We start from the raw sequence: 17950 nt of genomic DNA, 5'->3' as shown, positions 1-17950 counted from the left end.
CTGATTGGTAGCTAGTATATGCAGAACAACTAAATTTGATAGGTTAAGACGAAGTCTTTTACAGTTTGCTGAACAATAACCAATGCTCACGCTCTAAAAATTAATAAGTATCGTTTTTTTATTAACTGCGAAGAAATGACACTTTTAGGAAATAGTAGATTTAAATAACCTGTGCGTATATCTTCATTTTATACACAATGCAACCCATGATGTCTGTGATAAGTATTCCACTTATACAAAAAGAAATCCTTCAACCACACCAACTACATGAGCAATTGTCTTTGTTCGAAGCTCAAATGGTTGAATCAGCCATAGTTTCTATGCTCAGTGAGTCATTCTGCAAAAATGAGCAAACCTTGAAATATTTGGCACGGTTACTTTCACCAATGTCATATCTGGATATTATCAATGCTAGGTCCGGGAATAAAATATGTGGATACCCGTTATGTCATGAAAGGATATCAGAAAACCTCTCTGATGGTCTCCTTACCTACTCGATATATTGCAGCAAATTTCATAGTAAATGCTCGTTGTACTTGATAAGACAATTACCACAAATACCTTTGAATGAAAGATCAGGGGTGCACTCAACTAGCTACTACAATCCAAGCTTCAATGATGTTTATAATGTTGATCTTTTGGAAGAGTTGATTAGAAATAGGATATCTACAGCTACGGTTACATCACTGACTGCAGATTTCGAGTGTCTTGAAGTTGACGATATCCACAAAGATGAGACTACATTACTAGATGAATATTCTGTGCAAGTGACTACTGAAAAGAACTCATGTATGAAATACTAGACCAAATGGTGTCATTTTCAAATAGAGTCCATTTTGAGGTTCGAGAAGTATATGTATATGTAATACAAATGAAGAATTTAGGCGAAGAGTGACTCGTTGGTTCAACTTGGTATACTTTGTTTACTTAGAAACCGTATTTTGTCAGGGCATTTAATAAATCCTTCTTTGGTATGAATGGTGTGACATATGGTAAGGCTTCCTCTGCCATCTTTTCAAAAGATTCCAACCTTTTAGCGTACATAGCTTTCGATAACTTATCAAAATATGCTAATTGACCATCTTTACTCAACAGTTTTTCCTTATAATCGTTATAGTACTCAACCTTTTGAATGCTTTTGGCCTGCAAGTTAAAGATCACCTCTCTCACAGGGTCCACCCATTCGTTAATTTTTTTATTTTGACTGGCTGGGTTGTACCTAGCGGGTTTCTTTGGGTTATCTATATTGTACTCTAAATATTTTGCCAAGTTTATTTCAATTATCCTCTTAGACTCTAAATACTCTTCCCAAATAGCCTCATGGAGTGCCCAAGAAGCATTTGATTCACAAAAGTTGAGATCGTCAATATTCTTTTGAGAATCTTTTCTTTCTTGCCGTATCAAGATTCCCAGCATTTTTGATTGTCTCTTGCCCTTATTAATTGGTGATCGAACAAACCATATTTGATTTCTTCCTTCTTTGGTATATGATAGCCTAGCAGAGGGAGAACCTTTTTCTAATTTTTGGTGAATGTTGTACAACTTCACACAAGCACTCTCGTTTAATGCTAACGGTAATAGAAGCTTAAGCTTATATTCTTTAGGGATGCAGTTGGGTAAAAGGCCTAGGTTTTGCTTTTGCTTGATATAAGTGCTTAACACATGAAGTTCTCTTATCTCCTCTGGACTTTGTAGTGAATTTCCATTACCTAGATCATTCAAAGTTTTAAGAATCCTTGTCGTCTTCAGTTGTTTCGATACCTTTTTCAGTGGTTGAATCAAGTGTTTGATTTCCTGCAATTTGCCTTCCAAAAGGTAGTTGTTCAATTGGTTGAATTTATTGAGGAGAATATACACACTCCAACTAGATTTGTCATGCTTATGTTTGGTTAGTTGCCTCGAAAGGTTACTCTTGATTTCTTTTTGAAATGCATAAGAGTGACAATTCTTTGGAATGTTTCTGAGAACAGTGCGATAGAGATTCAGCACATAACATTGGTGTGAAGGTATTCTCCCAAAATTATGAGCCATAGTTTTTATCTAGGCATTACGACAGCAATACTACCGTTTAAATCTCTAAATCAAAGTGTACAGTAAAAAAAAGAGCAAGTTTGAATACTTAAAAAAAAAAAAAGTAAAATGCACTCGGTAAAGTAGAGACTAAGTGGAAATGAAATGCAGGTTATCTTTGTTAAAAAATGTTTAAAAAATCAATCTTAATTATACAAAATTATACATATAAAGAAATAATGAAAAGGATGATTTAAACACTCTAGTTAACCAAAGCAGAGGCAGTGGCGGATTCGTACTTCCAGTTTGGTGGTAGAACAGAGACGGTTCTGTAGTATCTAGCCAATCTGTGGATTCTAGATTCGATCAAAATCAATCTGAATTTAGCATCCTTGTCCTTTCTGTTTCTTTCCAAATGCTTTCTGACAGAGACAGCCTTCTTAATCAAGTAGTACAAATCTTCTGGAATTTCTGGAGCCAAACCGTTAGACTTCAAGATTCTCATAATCTTGTTACCGGTAATGACACGGGCTTGAGTGACACCGTGAGCATCTCTCAACAAGACACCAATTTGAGATGGAGTCAAACCCTTTCTAGCGTACTTGACAATTTGTTCAATGACAGAGTCAGAGGACAACTTGAACCAAGCTGGAGCGTTTCTAGAGTATGGAATAGCAGAAGAAGAAATACCTTTACCCTGTTTAAAATGATATTCATCGGAATTAAATGTTCCAAAAATTATCAAATATGTTAGTAAAAAAAAACTTTCATATGATGTGATAAAAAAGAAACGTATCATGTACATATTCTCTTTCATTCAGATCATACAATTCCATTAAAAGTATAATTATTCCGAGTGCTCTTTCTAATTCACTTCTCTATAAAGATAGATCAACTCATTAGTGTTAATGAGCTTATGAAAATAGATTCATAAGGACAGTTACCAACGGCGACGTCAGTGAAAATTCAATGAAGACGACCCGCAACTGTTAGCAACACAAACATGTCAAAAGAATTTGACATGTTTGTCAAAGAAATTGGAATCACCCAGCTAATGTACAGCGAGTAGAAACTACTCTCCAGTATAAAATATACCTGTGTACACACCGGAACTTGTAATAGAATTGTGATCCGATTGAGAAGAAAATAATAAGGATTCATGCTTGAATCTTACACTTTACTAGCTCCTGTATTTGTGATTTATTAACGCAGTTTACCTGCATTAGTATCACCTTATGGTATAGTTAGACATACGGCACTGTGCATACGACCCATTTTGACTGATTTTTGTTGATTGGTTTATTGACTTTTTGTTCTATAGACAGAAATAATTGGATGGAAATTGAAATTTAACTAACGAAGAAATTAAAACGCAATGCCATTTAAGACAGATAAAATGAGTTGCCAAGTGCCCATCCAACAGCGGATGCTCTCTATTTCAAAATTTCAAATTTGCGTCGGCGCTTGAAAAATAATACTACAGTGACCGAAAAAAAATTAAAAAAACTTTTCTGCACTGTCTGGGTCTTCTATAAAGGGGTTCGTGGGTGGTGTGAGTAGTCTTGGTTTGTAAATATTGAAGATGAAATTATCTATTACTGATATGTCCTATGTGGTTATACTAGGTGATAAACTTGAGATTTTACTTTATCAACAACTCTCTAACTGCTCTCTCAATTCATCCAAGTCCGAATCGTCTTCTAGGCCAGAAGAAACTTCAACTAATTTGAAAGTACCACACTCGTTTCTGACCATTTCTAATGCACCCGCGTAAAGCATCTTCCATTCTTGTGAAACGACCGTCATTGGCTTCCAATAGATCAAAATTAAAGGGGTTTGTTTAATCCCGTCTTTCGTTGTGATCGGGTATGCRGTAAGAAGAAACCTAGGTGAGTTGTCGGGCAGGATTTCTGCTAATTCGCTTAGATCTTCTAATTCTTCCAGTTCCTCTTGTTCATCTTCATCAATAATTATCTCATAGGAGGGCTTTGGCTCGATTTTGATTGACAGGGCCTTAATAGAATCGGCTCTTGCTGTAGTTATGCGAAACTTTTTGATCTTATTTTTGGTTTCGGATCCAATATTATAAAGATTTGACATGATTTTTTAATGGGTGATTGGGGTTTCAATGGTGATACCAATCAGTCGACTTAAATGAGCTATTGTTAAAAATTCGAATCTCCAAATCAATAAGTTCAAAACTGTGCTGGCTTTAATTTTTTCCATCTGTGTTGAATGATGAATTTTTACTAAGGGGTTGTAATATTCATATATTTCATATTCAGTTATTGCCCGCGAAAAAAATACTCATTTCTTACATAACATAATGGTGTGTATAAGGTGCAATGTGGTTCTACATACATAGTATTTTACTGCTTTATAAAAGATAAAATAACACAGACTTTGGTTTTCATATCCAAGGGCTAATTATTAAATTATTGAATTTTCCTTTCTTTTGTATTTTTTTTTTACATTTTTTGATTTCTTAAATTTATTTTGTCATTTCAAGTTTGTATCAACACTATTGCTTGGTTTAAAAAACTTTAAAAATAATCGTAATTTCCTATTTAATAAGGTCATTAACTCCATGATTAATTAACAAAGTATTTATCGTCCTTACAGTCGTGAGGTGTTCTTCTTATGACTTCTTCAATGTCCCATCTTTGACGCTTGCCGTCATAACTTGATTTACCTGAATTTGACTTCAGATTCAATTTTTCACCGACCTCATCAACATGACGCAATAAATAGTCGATATCTTCTTTAGTCAAAGACGCTGACATACAGAATCTAACTCTTGATTCAATTAACGGAGTAGCAGGGTATGCAACAACGACAACAGCAATCCTTCTCTGTAACATCATTCTCGAAAATGCAGGCATTTTTGAGGGACAATATAACAAAAGTGGAATGACTGGTGAGTCGGCCACACCATACACAATGAATCCTAATCTTTGCAAAGCTAAACGCAGGTAACGGGAGTTGAAGGCAATACGCTGCAATCTCTCTGCGCCTTGGCCTGGACACAGTTCACCACTAATGGTTTGCAATGAAGAAATAGTTTGAGCTAGAACAGGAGCTGGCATCGATTCACTATAACTTGTAGTAGATAAATCCAGTCTTAATCTATTGATGATAAACTTATCAGCAGCAATATAACCACCAGCAGCACCAAATGATTTGGTGAAAGTACCCATTAAAATATCAACATCCTTGGGGTCAATACCGAAAATCTCACAGACACCACGACCTGTTGGACCCATGGCACCTATTGAATGCGCTTCATCGACAAATAGGTAACATTTGTATTTCTTTTTCAGTTCTACTAACTTGGGCAGATTACATAACGTACCTTCCATAGAGAACAACCCTTCGACACAAATTAAGATTTTCTTCCATGGACGATTGGTCTTTGGTTGACCAAGTACTATTTGTTCTCTGATAAGTTTCTCTAATCCCACCATATCACCATGCTTGAAAGTTCTCACAGCACTACCCGATAATCTAACACCAGTTCTAATAGATGTGTGGTTTAGTTCATCGGAGATGACTAAACACTTTTTATCTAGAAATGCATTAAACAAATTTGCGTTTGTACCATAACCCATCGAAAATATCATAGCATCTTCTTTACCAACAAATTTTGCGACTAACTTTTCAGCCTTAATGTGCAAGTCTGTAGTACCAACTTGAGTCCTTGGACCACCAGATTGAATGGAGTATTTATCGACGCATTCCAAAGCAGCATCAGTACATTGACCCTTGCTCTGGGCAAAACCTAAATAATTATAGGAAGATAAGTTCATACATTGGTATACTGCGCCTGAGTATGTAAAATACTCGTTTATATCATGAGAGATTCTATCAATACAACGAATGAATCTCCCTGGAACACCAGTAGTTGGTCTAGAGAAACAATCGTCGATTCTCATTTTAATTCTTCTGACGTAAAAACTCTCGAAGTTTGAATACCAAGGAGCAAGCCCGTCACGTTCTAAAAGATCTAAATGTCTGCTCTTTTGGAAAGTCATACCTAAGAAATCATGAATGTGGCCCAGTATGATCAAAAGCAAATAATTTAGATACGTCAGCAGAGAAACATAATAGGGTGGAGTGTCAATAATCGGTTCTGTCAATGGTTTACCATCACGTTGTATGACCTGATATAAATGGTCCGTAGAGTCTAGTGTACCATATTCGTTTTCTCTTTGTATATCTGCTGGCAGGTTCTCTGGCTCACACAAAGGAACACGTGTATAGTTTGCAGGGGTGCTCATATTCGATTAGTTTCGATGCTTCTAGAAGCTATTATTTCGAAGTTTGTCGGCTTCTAAATTTTTATGTCCTTTTTTCTTTTCTTCCTATGGTGTAAACACGAAAATAGAAATAGAAAGCTCTCTGTTTTGCTGATTAATCAATTCAAAACAAATACAAAACAAATAAATAAAAAAGAAGCGTTGATTAGTCGAAAACAGTAGGTAAAAGTATCAAAGAAATACTGTGCTTCGATAGCTATCTTATTGTTTGGTAGTGGTACAGTTTTGTGTAATAATACCAAAATACCTCCCACTGATCTGCTCTAAGTGAATGATAAGAACACTTTCTTATGAATGGTCCCTGTTGAAATGAAATAAGCACTTCCTTGTGAGACTGCCAATGCTGTATATAAATTAAGCAATACGTTAATTGCCCTTTTTAAGTACGGTTCCTTTGAGTACCGTCATACTACAAATTTTTTCTGAAACTTGTCGTAGAGAATAGGAGATGATATTGCGCCCATTCACCGCACTCCGCCTCAGCGCCAAACTCGAAGAACCCTACGGATCCATATGAACAGCTTATTATGAGAGCGGTTGTCACTGTGGTTTCCAGGAGGGGAAAGGTATCATATAGAGAGAAGTCGTTCCTTATTCATGTATTGTTATTTTTGCTTTTTACGATTCCTGAGCAGTTTTATATTACTATATCATATTTAGAAAAAGTCTAGTTTTCTTTGATGTCGCCAACTTCATAGTCCCCTGGAGATATAAGTCTCAAAAAATGGTCACATTGTGGCGTCTCCTCAGCAACATGTGCCACTACAAGAACTGTCCCTGGCCACTGTTTTAAAAGTTCGTGACAACGCATCATGGGTTCAACTTCCATTCCGGAAAAGGCCTCATCGAGAATCAATATTTGCGGCATCTTGATCAAACTCCTAACAAAAAGGACCAATTTCTGATCACTAACAGTTAATTGTTCGAAGGGAACATTATCAGCAATTTGGTCTAAGTTGAAATACCTTAGATACATGTTGATAATTTTTTGAGCATTTTTGTCTAAAGATTTCCATACCGGTAAGAAATTGTTTGAGGACGCATCCCGATAGCCAGTTGCAACACTTTCTCTAACATTTAACCTCCTTCCGGCATTTTTCAGAAAAATAGCATGTAATTCAGGTGATGACATACTTATTTTGCTATTAATGTCGAAATAGTTTGTTTTGCCCGTTCTCCGTGGAATACCATTTTCAATCACTTTTGAGTTCCACGATTGAGGATGTTCTGCCATGAGTAGAGATAACAAGGTCGATTTACCTGAACCATTATCTCCTCTTATATGCCATTTTGAGCCAGGTTGGACTTTCCAGTGCAAGCTTTTCAAAATAGCCTCACCTTTGTACGAAACACTCAAGCCGTCTAATTCTATAACGTGAGGCATCTTGATAATTTCATGGTCACCCTTCCCAAACATGGGATGTACAGAAAGTAAATCGTTAATAGAAATATCTCCTTTGGAATAGCTGTTTATTTGGGACTCTTGTAATTCTTTCTGTGCCCGTGATTTGGTTTCATCAATTTTATTTTGAAGCTTTTGGATTGGGCCTTGAAACAATATACCGTTCTGTTCATCGACACAACATACATGAGTACACCACTTAGGAATAGAATCTTGGTACCTTAAACCAATGACAATTGGGCAACTACTATTTACTGGCATACTTTCATAATTCGCCAAAAATTGTGAGATTGTCGCTGTTGCACTTGGATCTAACCCTAAAAATGGGTCATCAATTAGTAATAAGTCGGGTTCCTTAAGAATACTACGGGCTAATCTTGCTCTCCTCATTTGTCCATTACTCAATCCCATTACCCACCTATCTTGTAAAGTGGTTAGTCTTAAGTTCTCGATTAGAATATCATACAGCTCCATGTTTATCCTACGATTGTTTGTGGCCACTTTATACGAAACTGCATTTGATCCACTAGCCTTATCAAATATAAATTGTTTGCACGTTTGGTCATAGTCATCCTTAAAAAATTCGTATCTGGCACTCAAATGAGCAGTGGGTAAAACGCCTTTGAAAGCAACTTGCTCAATTCTCGGCAAAATGTACGAATTATTCTTTAAGAAACCGAATGCCAAAGATAGTGGGGGCTCGCAGATATATTTATTACTTAGTACATCCAAAAACTTGGCTTTTCCAGGTCCCCATATAACCCATTTTTCACTAGGTAAGATTTCAAAATGCTCAATCCTCTGTGGATAAACAGGTGGAGTATTCTTAGCCAATGATGACTTGAAAAGCGCATCTGCAATTCGGACAACAAACTTCTTGCTACTCATGGTCTAAATTTCCTTGTCGGACTACTTATCGAATGTCCTCTTGTCTTGGGGCAGTCAATTGAGGTATGGGTAGATTTACAAGCACAAAAATGTTCTTTAGAATTAGAGCCTGCCTTGGGCCTAAGGTTTGACTTGTTGTTTCATAATGCCTATATACTCGGTGGCTTCGACCCTATAACCCTGGTTTTAGCTCCGCTTTTCCCTCCGCCGCTCAAGGATATTAAGTAAAGGAAATAAAAAAGAGTCATAGAATGCATATATCCTTCACTTTTAGAGTTCACAATTGAACCTTTTTTACTATACAAAACTATATTTTGTGTATCTTAATCTACAACACTGACATGCTCACTGAAAAGAAGTTACTTCTAATCTGAGTCTTGATCTAAATACTGAGCATAGTCGTCCGCAGATGCAAATACCGGTAGGCTTTTGAGCATACTCTTTCTTTGCTTCTTCTTAGCTCTTTTCGCAGCAGCTTCCTTATCTTCTTCTTCTTCTTCTTCTTCTTCCTCTTCTTCTTCTTCTTTTTCATCATCCTCTTCACTTTCAGCAAAGGTACGTTTCTTGTCTCCAGCATTCTGTTCACCATCGAAACTGTAGAATATATCTTCATCGAAGGCGTCTTCGTCGCCGCTTTCCTGCTCGCCTTCACCATCCTCCTCTTCGATTGCGTTTAGTTCACCTTCTTCTTCACTACTTGATTCGCCGAAATCCTCTTCGCCAAAGTCGACTTCACTGTCATCACTATCGTCTTCTACATCAGGTCTCGATTTAACCAAAGCACTCCAGATTTCATCTTCATTCATTTCATCGTCACTATCGAAGTTAGATTCTTTATCAGATTTTTTCCCCTTTCTGTCAGCGGTCTTCTTGGTTGTGAAATATTGGTAAAAGAATTTATCTTCAGGCTTTATATCCTCTACCTTTTTAGTTAACCAGTTTTCAGTGTTTACAGGGTTCTGGTCAAGCGTCACATCAGACGCCTTGACTAAAACAGAGTTGCTGACCTGTGAACCACTAAACAAAGGTTGCATAATAGATGCACCCCTTGTGGCGTTGGTTTGTTTGGCACTTCTGTAGACAAATCTGTCTAAGAAATGCGATAATGTAAATAAACCTAAATCCGGTTTGCTTATCTGCTCTGCAGTTCCTGTGACATAGGCGCTAGCATATGTTTGTACAGTTGGATGGAAATGGTTGGTGAATTGATTGATTTCCCATAAAGAAGATTTGTCTGCGTTGGCAAATTTTGGATCACGCTTACGGCCATCGTATTGCTTTCTTCTATCATCTTTACTTGCTTGTTCCTCTTCAGCATCGGATTCATATTCATGATCAACTGGTGTATTAGTCAGAAGATTTTTAATTTGTGGAACTGTTTTAGCTAATTGGATCAATAAGAAAAAGAAACCGGCAATAGTTCCAACGTTCAGCCAATGAGAACACACCTGCAGGATTCTCTTCACAAATGCTTCTACACGTTCCACATTTGATGCGTCTTGCTTTAATGATTTGAAAAGTAAATTCAAATAAATACCTTGCTTGGAAGAATTCACTAACCTAGGGTCAAACAAACTTTCATATAATGTTCTATAATATCTATCACTATTCAATGCAGCCTTCACGGTGACCTGATTGATTAATACCAATGCTTGGATAGAGGTGTTGAAATTAGAAGAGTGTGTGATTTTGAAAAGAGTTTCCATATGAACTTCATACACCGATGCTGGGATTTGAGCAAAAGGGAACGCACGGTTGATACCTGTCAATAAAGCACTGAACAGTTTTGAGTTCTTTTCATCGAGGACTTCACTTTCTGTTTTTTCAACTTTTACAGACTTACCGCCATGTTTACCCTTTTTAAAATTCTTCTTCCTCTTTTCCTCGTATGTCTTTGATTTGCTCTTTGCAGTGCCATCGGTGTGATCTTTATCAGTGTTGATTAGAAATTTCTCAAAGAGCGTGAAATATGTTTTCACCAACTTGTTAGCTACAGAGTCCTCTGATCTTTTCAGGATTGTTTGATTTAAAGTAATGACAGAATAGTAGGTGGTGTGATAGTCAGCAGTTGGTCTTAATGAGATATCAACAATAGCATCAATAACAATGGATTTCATATTTGGATGAGCCTGTTCCAACTTTAATAATAAATATGAAGCCTTTGAAGAAACTTTGGAATCAATGTCACCAATTTTATTCACACCTAATCTTAGCAAGTTGAATTCCTGCTCTGGTTGATTGGTTAATAGATCAAAAACATGGTTTAATACTTGTAATCTGACGTGGATGATAGGATCATGAGATAGCACTTCCAAAACCTCTAAAATACGGAAGAACAATTTTTTCAAATAGTCTTCAAAGTAGAAGATGGCCAAAGTTGTTTTGTTTAGCATCATTGACAAACCGGGTTGGTTCTTAAAGTATCTCAGCTTTCTGTTTGGTAAAAGACCACTTAAGAATAAATCTTTCAAAGAGTTTAAACTTTGAAGAGCCGAGTTTCTGGATTTTTTACCACAATAGGAAGCCAAAGTTTCTAAAGATTTCATGTTGTGTAATGGCGAATCTTGAATAAGTAATGTCACAGCCGATATTTTATCGTTAAGTGTACCATCTGATAAAATTTGGGACATAAACTTTGCCTGTGATGAATCTTTTGTGAATTCTTCATAGTAGGTTTGATTATCGGCTTCCAAAGTTTGTTTACCTCTTTCAAAAAGCTTTTCAATTTGATCCTTGGATAATTCCGCAACGTCCTCACTTTGTTCTACTTTAGAATCCAATGGAATTTCATACCATGGTTTGTCATAAGGGATGGTTAGCTTATCAGATGAAATGATAGTTGTTTGTGTAATTAAACCGCTATCTTTCTTTTCTTTCTTTTCTTTTTCTGCTGATTTTGATTCTGACTTTTGGTCTGAACTAAGGTTAGCTATTTTTTCTTCTTCTTCTTCTTCTTCTTCTTCTTCCTCTTCTTCTTTTACCTCTTGTTCGGCTGCGGCAACAGGTTTCTGTTCTTTTTTCTTTTCCTGTACAGGCTTTTCAAATTCCTTGGAGCTAGAGGTATTTCCTTCTACGTCGTCATCATTCGCGTCTTCGAGCTTGTGTTTGTCAAAACCTATATTCTTCATGAAGTCTTGGAGATCATTTTTAAACACTTTATCGTTTGCACCCTCGTCCGCAGCAGCATCGAATTCCTGCTCGCTTTTACTGTCCTCGTCATCATCACTTAATCCTTGAATCAACTTTAGATCCTCTTCATTAGCACCCAAAGCCAACGCTTCACGGCGCAAATCTTCGTCCACTTTCTTTTCGACCATGCTTTCCTTTGCGTTCTTGTTTTTTTGGGCCTTCTTCGCCTTCTTATTGTTATTATCTTGTAATTTCGAAGAAATCTTATTCCTCAATGAAGATAAATCCAGCTTCTTATCCTTGTTTTCACCCATTATTCTTGAATTCTTCGCTGATCACAGAATATTCCCCGAGTGCTTTAATCTTCACACGAATCTATTGAACTACTGGATTCCCGCTACAATGTATAATACATGCAGCTGCTACTTTGGCATCTCTGATAATTTTCACCTCATCGCTAAAAAAATTTTCATTTTTCAGCGGGTAACAGTATGAAGGCGATGAACATCAGCAGTGAGGCCCTCGGCGGTTATTTTCTATCCAATAGTTTTCTATAACCGTTTCACTTTAATGAAAACAATTACCTGGTTGTGTTCCAATCACAAAGCCTGAAGGTAGTGATATGACTTGGTGTATAYGGCCGGTACAGTGTGCGGCAAGTATCAAGGTGGCATATTCATGGCGTATCGTGCCATGTATACCTAACCGATCATACGAAGGGAGGTCGGGTACCTTATTTTTGGATTAACTAGATAATTTTTGTTCACACTTATGTAGAGCTTAAAATTTTAAGCCCAGTTCGTTTATTCTTTTTAAAGGATGGTTAGTGCAGTTGCTTAAGCATGTCACTGGCCGTTCACCTATAATATGACGCTTTCTCTAATCGATGTCATTCGGCATAGTCACATATCTGGATTGGACCATACGTTTAGGTACAGACCCAGAGTGTCTGTTCCAAGCGCTTTGGAAGCATCTTTGTAGTAAAGGCATTGTCTTAGTATCACCCTCTGTAAGCGGGTAATAAGGCGGCTACAGCCTTTTTAGTCATTTTTCTCAAAAATGGCCGACCCAAAACTATAAATATTAGTCAGGCTTTGACCTTAATGAGTGGTTGCGATCTCCTTCATTCTCGCATCGAGACCAACTATTCAATATTACCTGGTAAAGGCATACTATTTTATTGCATCACTAGAGATCATAATGTCTTCATCTAAGCGTATTGCTAAAGAATTAAGTGATTTAGGGAGGTACGTTCAAGAAAGCTAGTTTACTTTTTTAGCATGAGAATAAAAGTCACACTTACTAACATATATTGTTTTCCTCAAACACCGTTTCTAAAGAGACCCCCCTGCTTCATGTTCAGCAGGCCCGGTAGGCGATGATTTATATCACTGGCAAGCCTCAATCATGGGCCCCTCGGACTCACCTTACGCAGGTGGCGTTTTCTTCTTGTCTATCCATTTTCCCACTGATTATCCCTTTAAGCCACCAAAAGTGAACTTTACCACCAAGATTTATCATCCGAATATTAATTCGAGTGGTAACATTTGTCTGGACATCCTAAAGGACCAGTGGTCTCCAGCGCTAACCCTTTCAAAGGTTCTTTTGTCTATTTGCTCCCTTTTAACAGATGCTAACCCTGATGATCCCTTGGTTCCTGAGATTGCTCAAATATACAAAACAGATAAGGCTAAGTACGAAGCCACTGCTAAGGAGTGGACGAAGAAATATGCTGTTTGAGTATTCTTAGCTGACTAGCCAGCCTGCAAGTTCGGTTTTTTTACATGCGCTAGTATACTATATATTCTTTACATATGCAAATATCTACAGATACATAAACATAATTTTTGACCAACTACGTATGTCAGCGTTTAGCCCCTTCCCTTTCAACACAGCTACATATCATACATAGCCTTGAGCAATAAAAATTAAAAAATCTCCGCGACGGGGAATTGAACCCCGATCTGGCACGCGACAAGCGCCCATTCTGACCATTAAACTATCACGGAATGAGAAAATAAAGCTCACGATGGGGGTCGAACCCATAATCTTCTGATTAGAAGTCAGACGCGTTGCCATTACGCCACGCAAGCTGTTATTTGTTGAGAAATTTATCTCAAAAAGCAACCTTACAGGCATAAAAACACCACGGAAGACTCTTTATTTTTTACCCTTCAGTATCTCCCTTGAATAGGCAGATGTTACCATTACATAGAATTAAAGTTCAAAGAGAACAGCTAGAGTCCAACGTAGTATATCAAAGATAGAAAAAGGATTTCATATGCAAGTAGTTGATAAGCATGTTGGATAACGATAAAGCCCAAGATGTAACAATAGATTCTCTAATACTTTCTGATTCATATACACCCCCAAAAAATCCGATTGTATTCTGCCATGGCTTATCAGGATTTGATAGATTAATTCTAATTCCTTCAGTGTTTCAATTGACAACTCTAATCTCCAATTCAATAGCGCACAATATGACAGAAAATTTCATGAAAGATGGGGAAGATGAAAGCGATACGAAATATCCAAATTTAGTAGAGATTGAATACTGGATTGGTGTGAAAAAATTTCTTCAATCCAAAGGATGCACTGTGATCACCACGAAAGTGCCAGGGTTTGGTAGTATTGAAGAAAGAGCAACGGCCTTGGACGCTCAGTTACGAAAAGAAGTACAGAAGATCGATTCGAAGGATAAGCGACATTCGTTGAATTTAATCGCACATTCAATGGGGGGATTGGATTGCCGATATTTAATATCCAATATCAAAAACAGAGGTTACGATATTCTGAGTTTGACCACTATTTCCACTCCTCACAGGGGGTCGGAGATGGCGGATTACGTGGTCGACCTTTTCGAAAACTTAAACTCCTTACGTGTGCCTCAGAAGATACTGCCCATAAGTTTCTACCAGCTGACCACAACCTATATGAAATATTTTAATTTGGTTACACCGAATAGTCCAAAAGTCTCTTATTTTTCGTATGGTTGCTCTTTTGTACCTAAATGGTACAATGTTTTTTGCACACCCTGGAAAATTGTTTATCAGAGGTCGAAAGGACGACCCAATGATGGTTTGGTAACTATAGATAGTAGTAGATGGGGAGAGTATAGAGGAACCTTAAAAGGTATGGATCATTTGGACGTGATTAACTGGAAAAATAAATTGCAAGATGATTGGAGTAAATATTTCCATACTAATACTATTGAGGAAAAAATCGATATCTTGAACTTTTATTTAAAGATCACTGACGATCTGGCAAAGAAAGGCTTTTGATTTTGTTTTCTTCATTAAGTGTACAATCAGCAAGTAAATCTCTTTTTTTAAGTTTTTGTATATACTTTTACTATTAAAAGGTGTATAAATATATCAGAATTGTATTAATATTTGTCATGTTCGAAAAAAACAAAGTCAAAAATAAAACATTCATGTAAAAAGTAAATATTGTATTTTCTAAAGCTCATCATGCTCAACAAGGATATCAGCTGCTTCATTTCTCACATCTTTTCCTGGTAAATCAATTTCTTCCGATACCTCACGGTCAATTGAAGTTTTACCATTCGCCATGCTTTCTTTCTTTTGACCGACGTCGTTAAGTTCTTCCATTTGGGTAGATGATTCTGTATTATCCTTGGTGCCCTTTATGCTTCCATCTTCGCCAATTTTGACCTGTTTTGCTTCATCAACGTCGTTGCCGATAACTAGCGACGATTTCAACCCGTTCATTAACGCGAGTTCGAAATCACTATTCGGTTGAATATTCCTCATATTTTCGAGTATTAATTCCATTTCTTGTGGTCCGACAATTTGGTTCAGTAACTCTTTCACTTCAGTTATTTCTTTAGAAAGTTTTGTGAATAGCTCATTACTGGAGCCAATTAATCGTTCCTCTAGCTGGGTGTTTTCTATGACTCTATTCTCTTCATCCGAATTGTCTAATTGGCTGGACTCAACTGGCTCATCTGGGTCCCTGATTTTGTAAGATATAAAGTTTCCATTAACCCCATCAAATGTAAGGGTCTTGTTGAAGGACATCTCTGCTCTCTGTGAATTAAATATGCTCAACGATAAAATGGTTTGAAACTGGCCTTCAATGTCAACTATTTCTGCCAACCAAATACATGAATCACCAGGCTGGAGAATATGTCCGTTAGGCAACGACACCAATTCCAAACCAAGCATTTTGTTGATAGCATTCCCGAATTTTTGGTAATATATGTCTGTAATCATATCCCAGTTTGACATCACTTTGTCAGTGACCATTAACTTGACTCTTTCATGAGTATTATAAGGCCTTAAAAAATATATTCCATTTCCCAGGAAAATCGGTTCATTTTGAGTAATAAGATCAACAGAGTTACCACCATTAGTGCGAGACGTTTTGCAAAGTATTGGAGAAGCGTTTTTTTGATCTTCATTTTTAGCCAGTAATTCCAAATTGCACAATTCAGGAATGGCGACTTGAGCTTCATAAACACAGATTTTTGTTTCTCTTACCCATTGGATGGTTGCTGGTCCAGAGTTTGAACCACCACAGACGTATTGGATTTCAACCATTCTTTCAGCTCCGGTCTTATCGCATCTATCACCCGAGCCTATGATCTCACTAATGTAATATCCTACATCGTCATAAAGTAACTCAAATTCTCTCTCGTCTAAACTTTCCTTCGATTTGCCCAATCCGAACACTAAGGACTCGTCTCGATTCACGAATTCGCCAGTTTGCGTATTTATTTGGGCATGAAACTGAACAAACTCTTTGCCTGGACAATACTCATAAATCCAAAAACCGGCTTGGTAGAAAATGCATTGTCCATTTAATTTGTCAAAAATGGTCTTCACGCCTTGATTTAAAGTGTCGGTTAACAACGCTTTCTTTTCAGCATTTCCATATTCACTTGATTTTTCCAATACATCCTTGAACTGGGAACTCGCATCCTGTATAAAACACTCAAAATTACCCCCCATATTTACAATAGACCCCGAGTCCATGGCAGACTGATTCTGTAATATTCTATCGTTCCACTGGTTCTCATTGACATACGATATGAGGTATTTGTTCGATACTATTGGATCCGCGATGGGTGCTAGCAATGATGACACCAGTTGTATCAGAGCCGGAATTATGCTCAAGGAATGTATAGTTTTAGTCTGCATTGAGACGGGAAGAAAGGCGGAAGGTGGTATATCTAAAGGGTTCCTTGACTGCCAAGATGTTTTTGTCTCTTATTTCACGAAGCTATATTCTCACTTGAGATCACCGCAGTATTTTTTGCACATGTGCGCTGGCCCTTAAGTTGAGTAATTGAGTGGGAACTTAAAAACCCAACCAATTCTGAGAAATCGTAACTGTATAAAAGAAAGGTGCTATCTGCAGTAAGAAAAGTCAACATATTAACAAGATCATCAGAAACTCCTAACTTGGTTAAGAATGTTGATGCGGTTGTTGCGAGTTATCTCTTTGGCCGGGGTGGTCTTCGGCGCTGATGTTTTGCAATTAAGTTATTCAGATGACAAGAAGAACACTATTCCGTTAGGAACCTTTGAAATCGACAGCACAGGCAGTGGAAACGTCACAGTCACAACTGTTGATTTGCGAGACGTCCAAGTGGCCGGATCGTACTGCTTAAATGCAGAAATTGAAGGTAAACTAGATATGCCATGTTTCAGCTACATGAAACTAGAGACGCCATTAAGATACGATTTGATTGTGGATGTGGACGAAAATGATGCGGTCAATCAGGTCTCTCTTTCATACAATGACAAGAATGACGCAATTGTTGGTGTTGTAAGGTACCCAGAGGAAGGGGCAAGTGCACCAGTGGCTAAATTAAAGAAAAAGACCAAGACTTATGCTGACAAGAAAGCTAGTAATAGCAAGGATGGAAGCACTGCGCAATTTGAAGAAGATGAAGAAGTTAAGGAGGTTTCTTGGTTCCAGAAGAACTGGAAAATGTTAGTTATTGGTTTATTAATCTATAACTTCGTTGCGGGTTCCTTGAAGAAACAAGCACAAACCGGTGAAGCTAAGAAAGACTGAGTAAATACGAATAAGTACGAGATGTTTAATTTTAAAGTGTCGTTATTTCTCTATTTTCTTTAAGAAAATATTTCGGATACATAATCTTGTTATATAGATGTGTTCAGATGTTCAAATTGTCCAGAATGGCAGTGCTAGTTATCAAACATAAACGTTAAGT

At 37.2% G+C, this 17950-nt stretch overlaps 11 protein-coding genes and 2 non-coding genes across 13 annotated transcripts; 4 read left to right on the top strand and 9 right to left on the bottom strand.

Moving 5' to 3' along the window:
* Positions 1 to 197: 197 nt before the first annotated feature.
* On the top strand, positions 198 to 803 carry RTR2 (putative protein-serine/threonine phosphatase; the record flags this gene model as incomplete). The annotated part of the gene is made up of 1 exon (XM_018363506.1): positions 198 to 803. One exon carries the CDS (start codon positions 198 to 200, stop codon positions 801 to 803), a length of 606 nt encoding a protein of 201 aa, XP_018223635.1.
* A 124-nt stretch (positions 804 to 927) lies between these two features.
* RRG1 (Rrg1p) lies at positions 928 to 2031 on the bottom strand (the record flags this gene model as incomplete). The annotated part of the gene is made up of 1 exon (XM_018363505.1): positions 928 to 2031. One exon carries the CDS (start codon positions 2029 to 2031, stop codon positions 928 to 930), a length of 1104 nt encoding a protein of 367 aa, XP_018223634.1.
* A 241-nt stretch (positions 2032 to 2272) lies between these two features.
* RPS13 (40S ribosomal protein uS15) lies at positions 2273 to 3276 on the bottom strand (the record flags this gene model as incomplete). The annotated part of the gene is made up of 2 exons (XM_018363504.1): positions 2273 to 2707; positions 3265 to 3276. 2 exons carry the CDS (start codon positions 3274 to 3276, stop codon positions 2273 to 2275), a joined length of 447 nt encoding a protein of 148 aa, XP_018223633.1.
* A 384-nt stretch (positions 3277 to 3660) lies between these two features.
* Positions 3661 to 4110, bottom strand: AIM7 (Aim7p; the record flags this gene model as incomplete). Its single annotated transcript, XM_018363503.1, has 1 exon — positions 3661 to 4110. The coding sequence occupies one exon, from the start codon at positions 4108 to 4110 to the stop codon at positions 3661 to 3663; it is 450 nt and encodes a 149-aa protein (XP_018223632.1).
* Positions 4111 to 4601: 491 nt separating this feature from the next.
* On the bottom strand, positions 4602 to 6287 carry LCB2 (serine C-palmitoyltransferase LCB2; the record flags this gene model as incomplete). Its single annotated transcript, XM_018363502.1, has 1 exon — positions 4602 to 6287. One exon carries the CDS (start codon positions 6285 to 6287, stop codon positions 4602 to 4604), a length of 1686 nt encoding a protein of 561 aa, XP_018223631.1.
* Positions 6288 to 6993: 706 nt separating this feature from the next.
* On the bottom strand, positions 6994 to 8616 carry DI49_0257 (uncharacterized protein; the record flags this gene model as incomplete). The annotated part of the gene is made up of 1 exon (XM_018363501.1): positions 6994 to 8616. The coding sequence occupies one exon, from the start codon at positions 8614 to 8616 to the stop codon at positions 6994 to 6996; it is 1623 nt and encodes a 540-aa protein (XP_018223630.1).
* A 365-nt stretch (positions 8617 to 8981) lies between these two features.
* MAK21 (RNA-binding ribosome biosynthesis protein MAK21) lies at positions 8982 to 12059 on the bottom strand (the record flags this gene model as incomplete). Its single annotated transcript, XM_018363500.1, has 1 exon — positions 8982 to 12059. One exon carries the CDS (start codon positions 12057 to 12059, stop codon positions 8982 to 8984), a length of 3078 nt encoding a protein of 1025 aa, XP_018223629.1.
* Positions 12060 to 13152: 1093 nt separating this feature from the next.
* Positions 13153 to 13485, top strand: UBC5 (E2 ubiquitin-conjugating protein UBC5; the record flags this gene model as incomplete). The annotated part of the gene is made up of 1 exon (XM_018363499.1): positions 13153 to 13485. One exon carries the CDS (start codon positions 13153 to 13155, stop codon positions 13483 to 13485), a length of 333 nt encoding a protein of 110 aa, XP_018223628.1.
* Positions 13486 to 13682: 197 nt separating this feature from the next.
* On the bottom strand, positions 13683 to 13754 carry DI49_0254. Its single transcript has one exon. It is a non-coding gene; the product is annotated as a tRNA-Asp (tRNA).
* Positions 13755 to 13766: 12 nt separating this feature from the next.
* DI49_0253 lies at positions 13767 to 13838 on the bottom strand. The gene has a single exon. It is a non-coding gene; the product is annotated as a tRNA-Arg (tRNA).
* Positions 13839 to 14045: 207 nt separating this feature from the next.
* On the top strand, positions 14046 to 15026 carry TGL2 (triglyceride lipase; the record flags this gene model as incomplete). The annotated part of the gene is made up of 1 exon (XM_018363498.1): positions 14046 to 15026. One exon carries the CDS (start codon positions 14046 to 14048, stop codon positions 15024 to 15026), a length of 981 nt encoding a protein of 326 aa, XP_018223627.1.
* A 177-nt stretch (positions 15027 to 15203) lies between these two features.
* On the bottom strand, positions 15204 to 16907 carry YOS9 (Yos9p; the record flags this gene model as incomplete). Its single annotated transcript, XM_018363497.1, has 1 exon — positions 15204 to 16907. The coding sequence occupies one exon, from the start codon at positions 16905 to 16907 to the stop codon at positions 15204 to 15206; it is 1704 nt and encodes a 567-aa protein (XP_018223626.1).
* Positions 16908 to 17181: 274 nt separating this feature from the next.
* Positions 17182 to 17790, top strand: EMC10 (Emc10p; the record flags this gene model as incomplete). Its single annotated transcript, XM_018363496.1, has 1 exon — positions 17182 to 17790. One exon carries the CDS (start codon positions 17182 to 17184, stop codon positions 17788 to 17790), a length of 609 nt encoding a protein of 202 aa, XP_018223625.1.
* Positions 17791 to 17950: the final 160 nt, after the last annotated feature.

This window comes from Saccharomyces eubayanus, chromosome II (genome assembly GCF_001298625.1).
Source record: "Saccharomyces eubayanus strain FM1318 chromosome II, whole genome shotgun sequence".
Taxonomy (NCBI): Eukaryota; Fungi; Ascomycota; class Saccharomycetes; order Saccharomycetales; family Saccharomycetaceae; genus Saccharomyces; species Saccharomyces eubayanus.
Note: the sequence above shows the minus strand (reverse complement) of the source record. Positions and strands in the feature narration are given on the sequence as shown.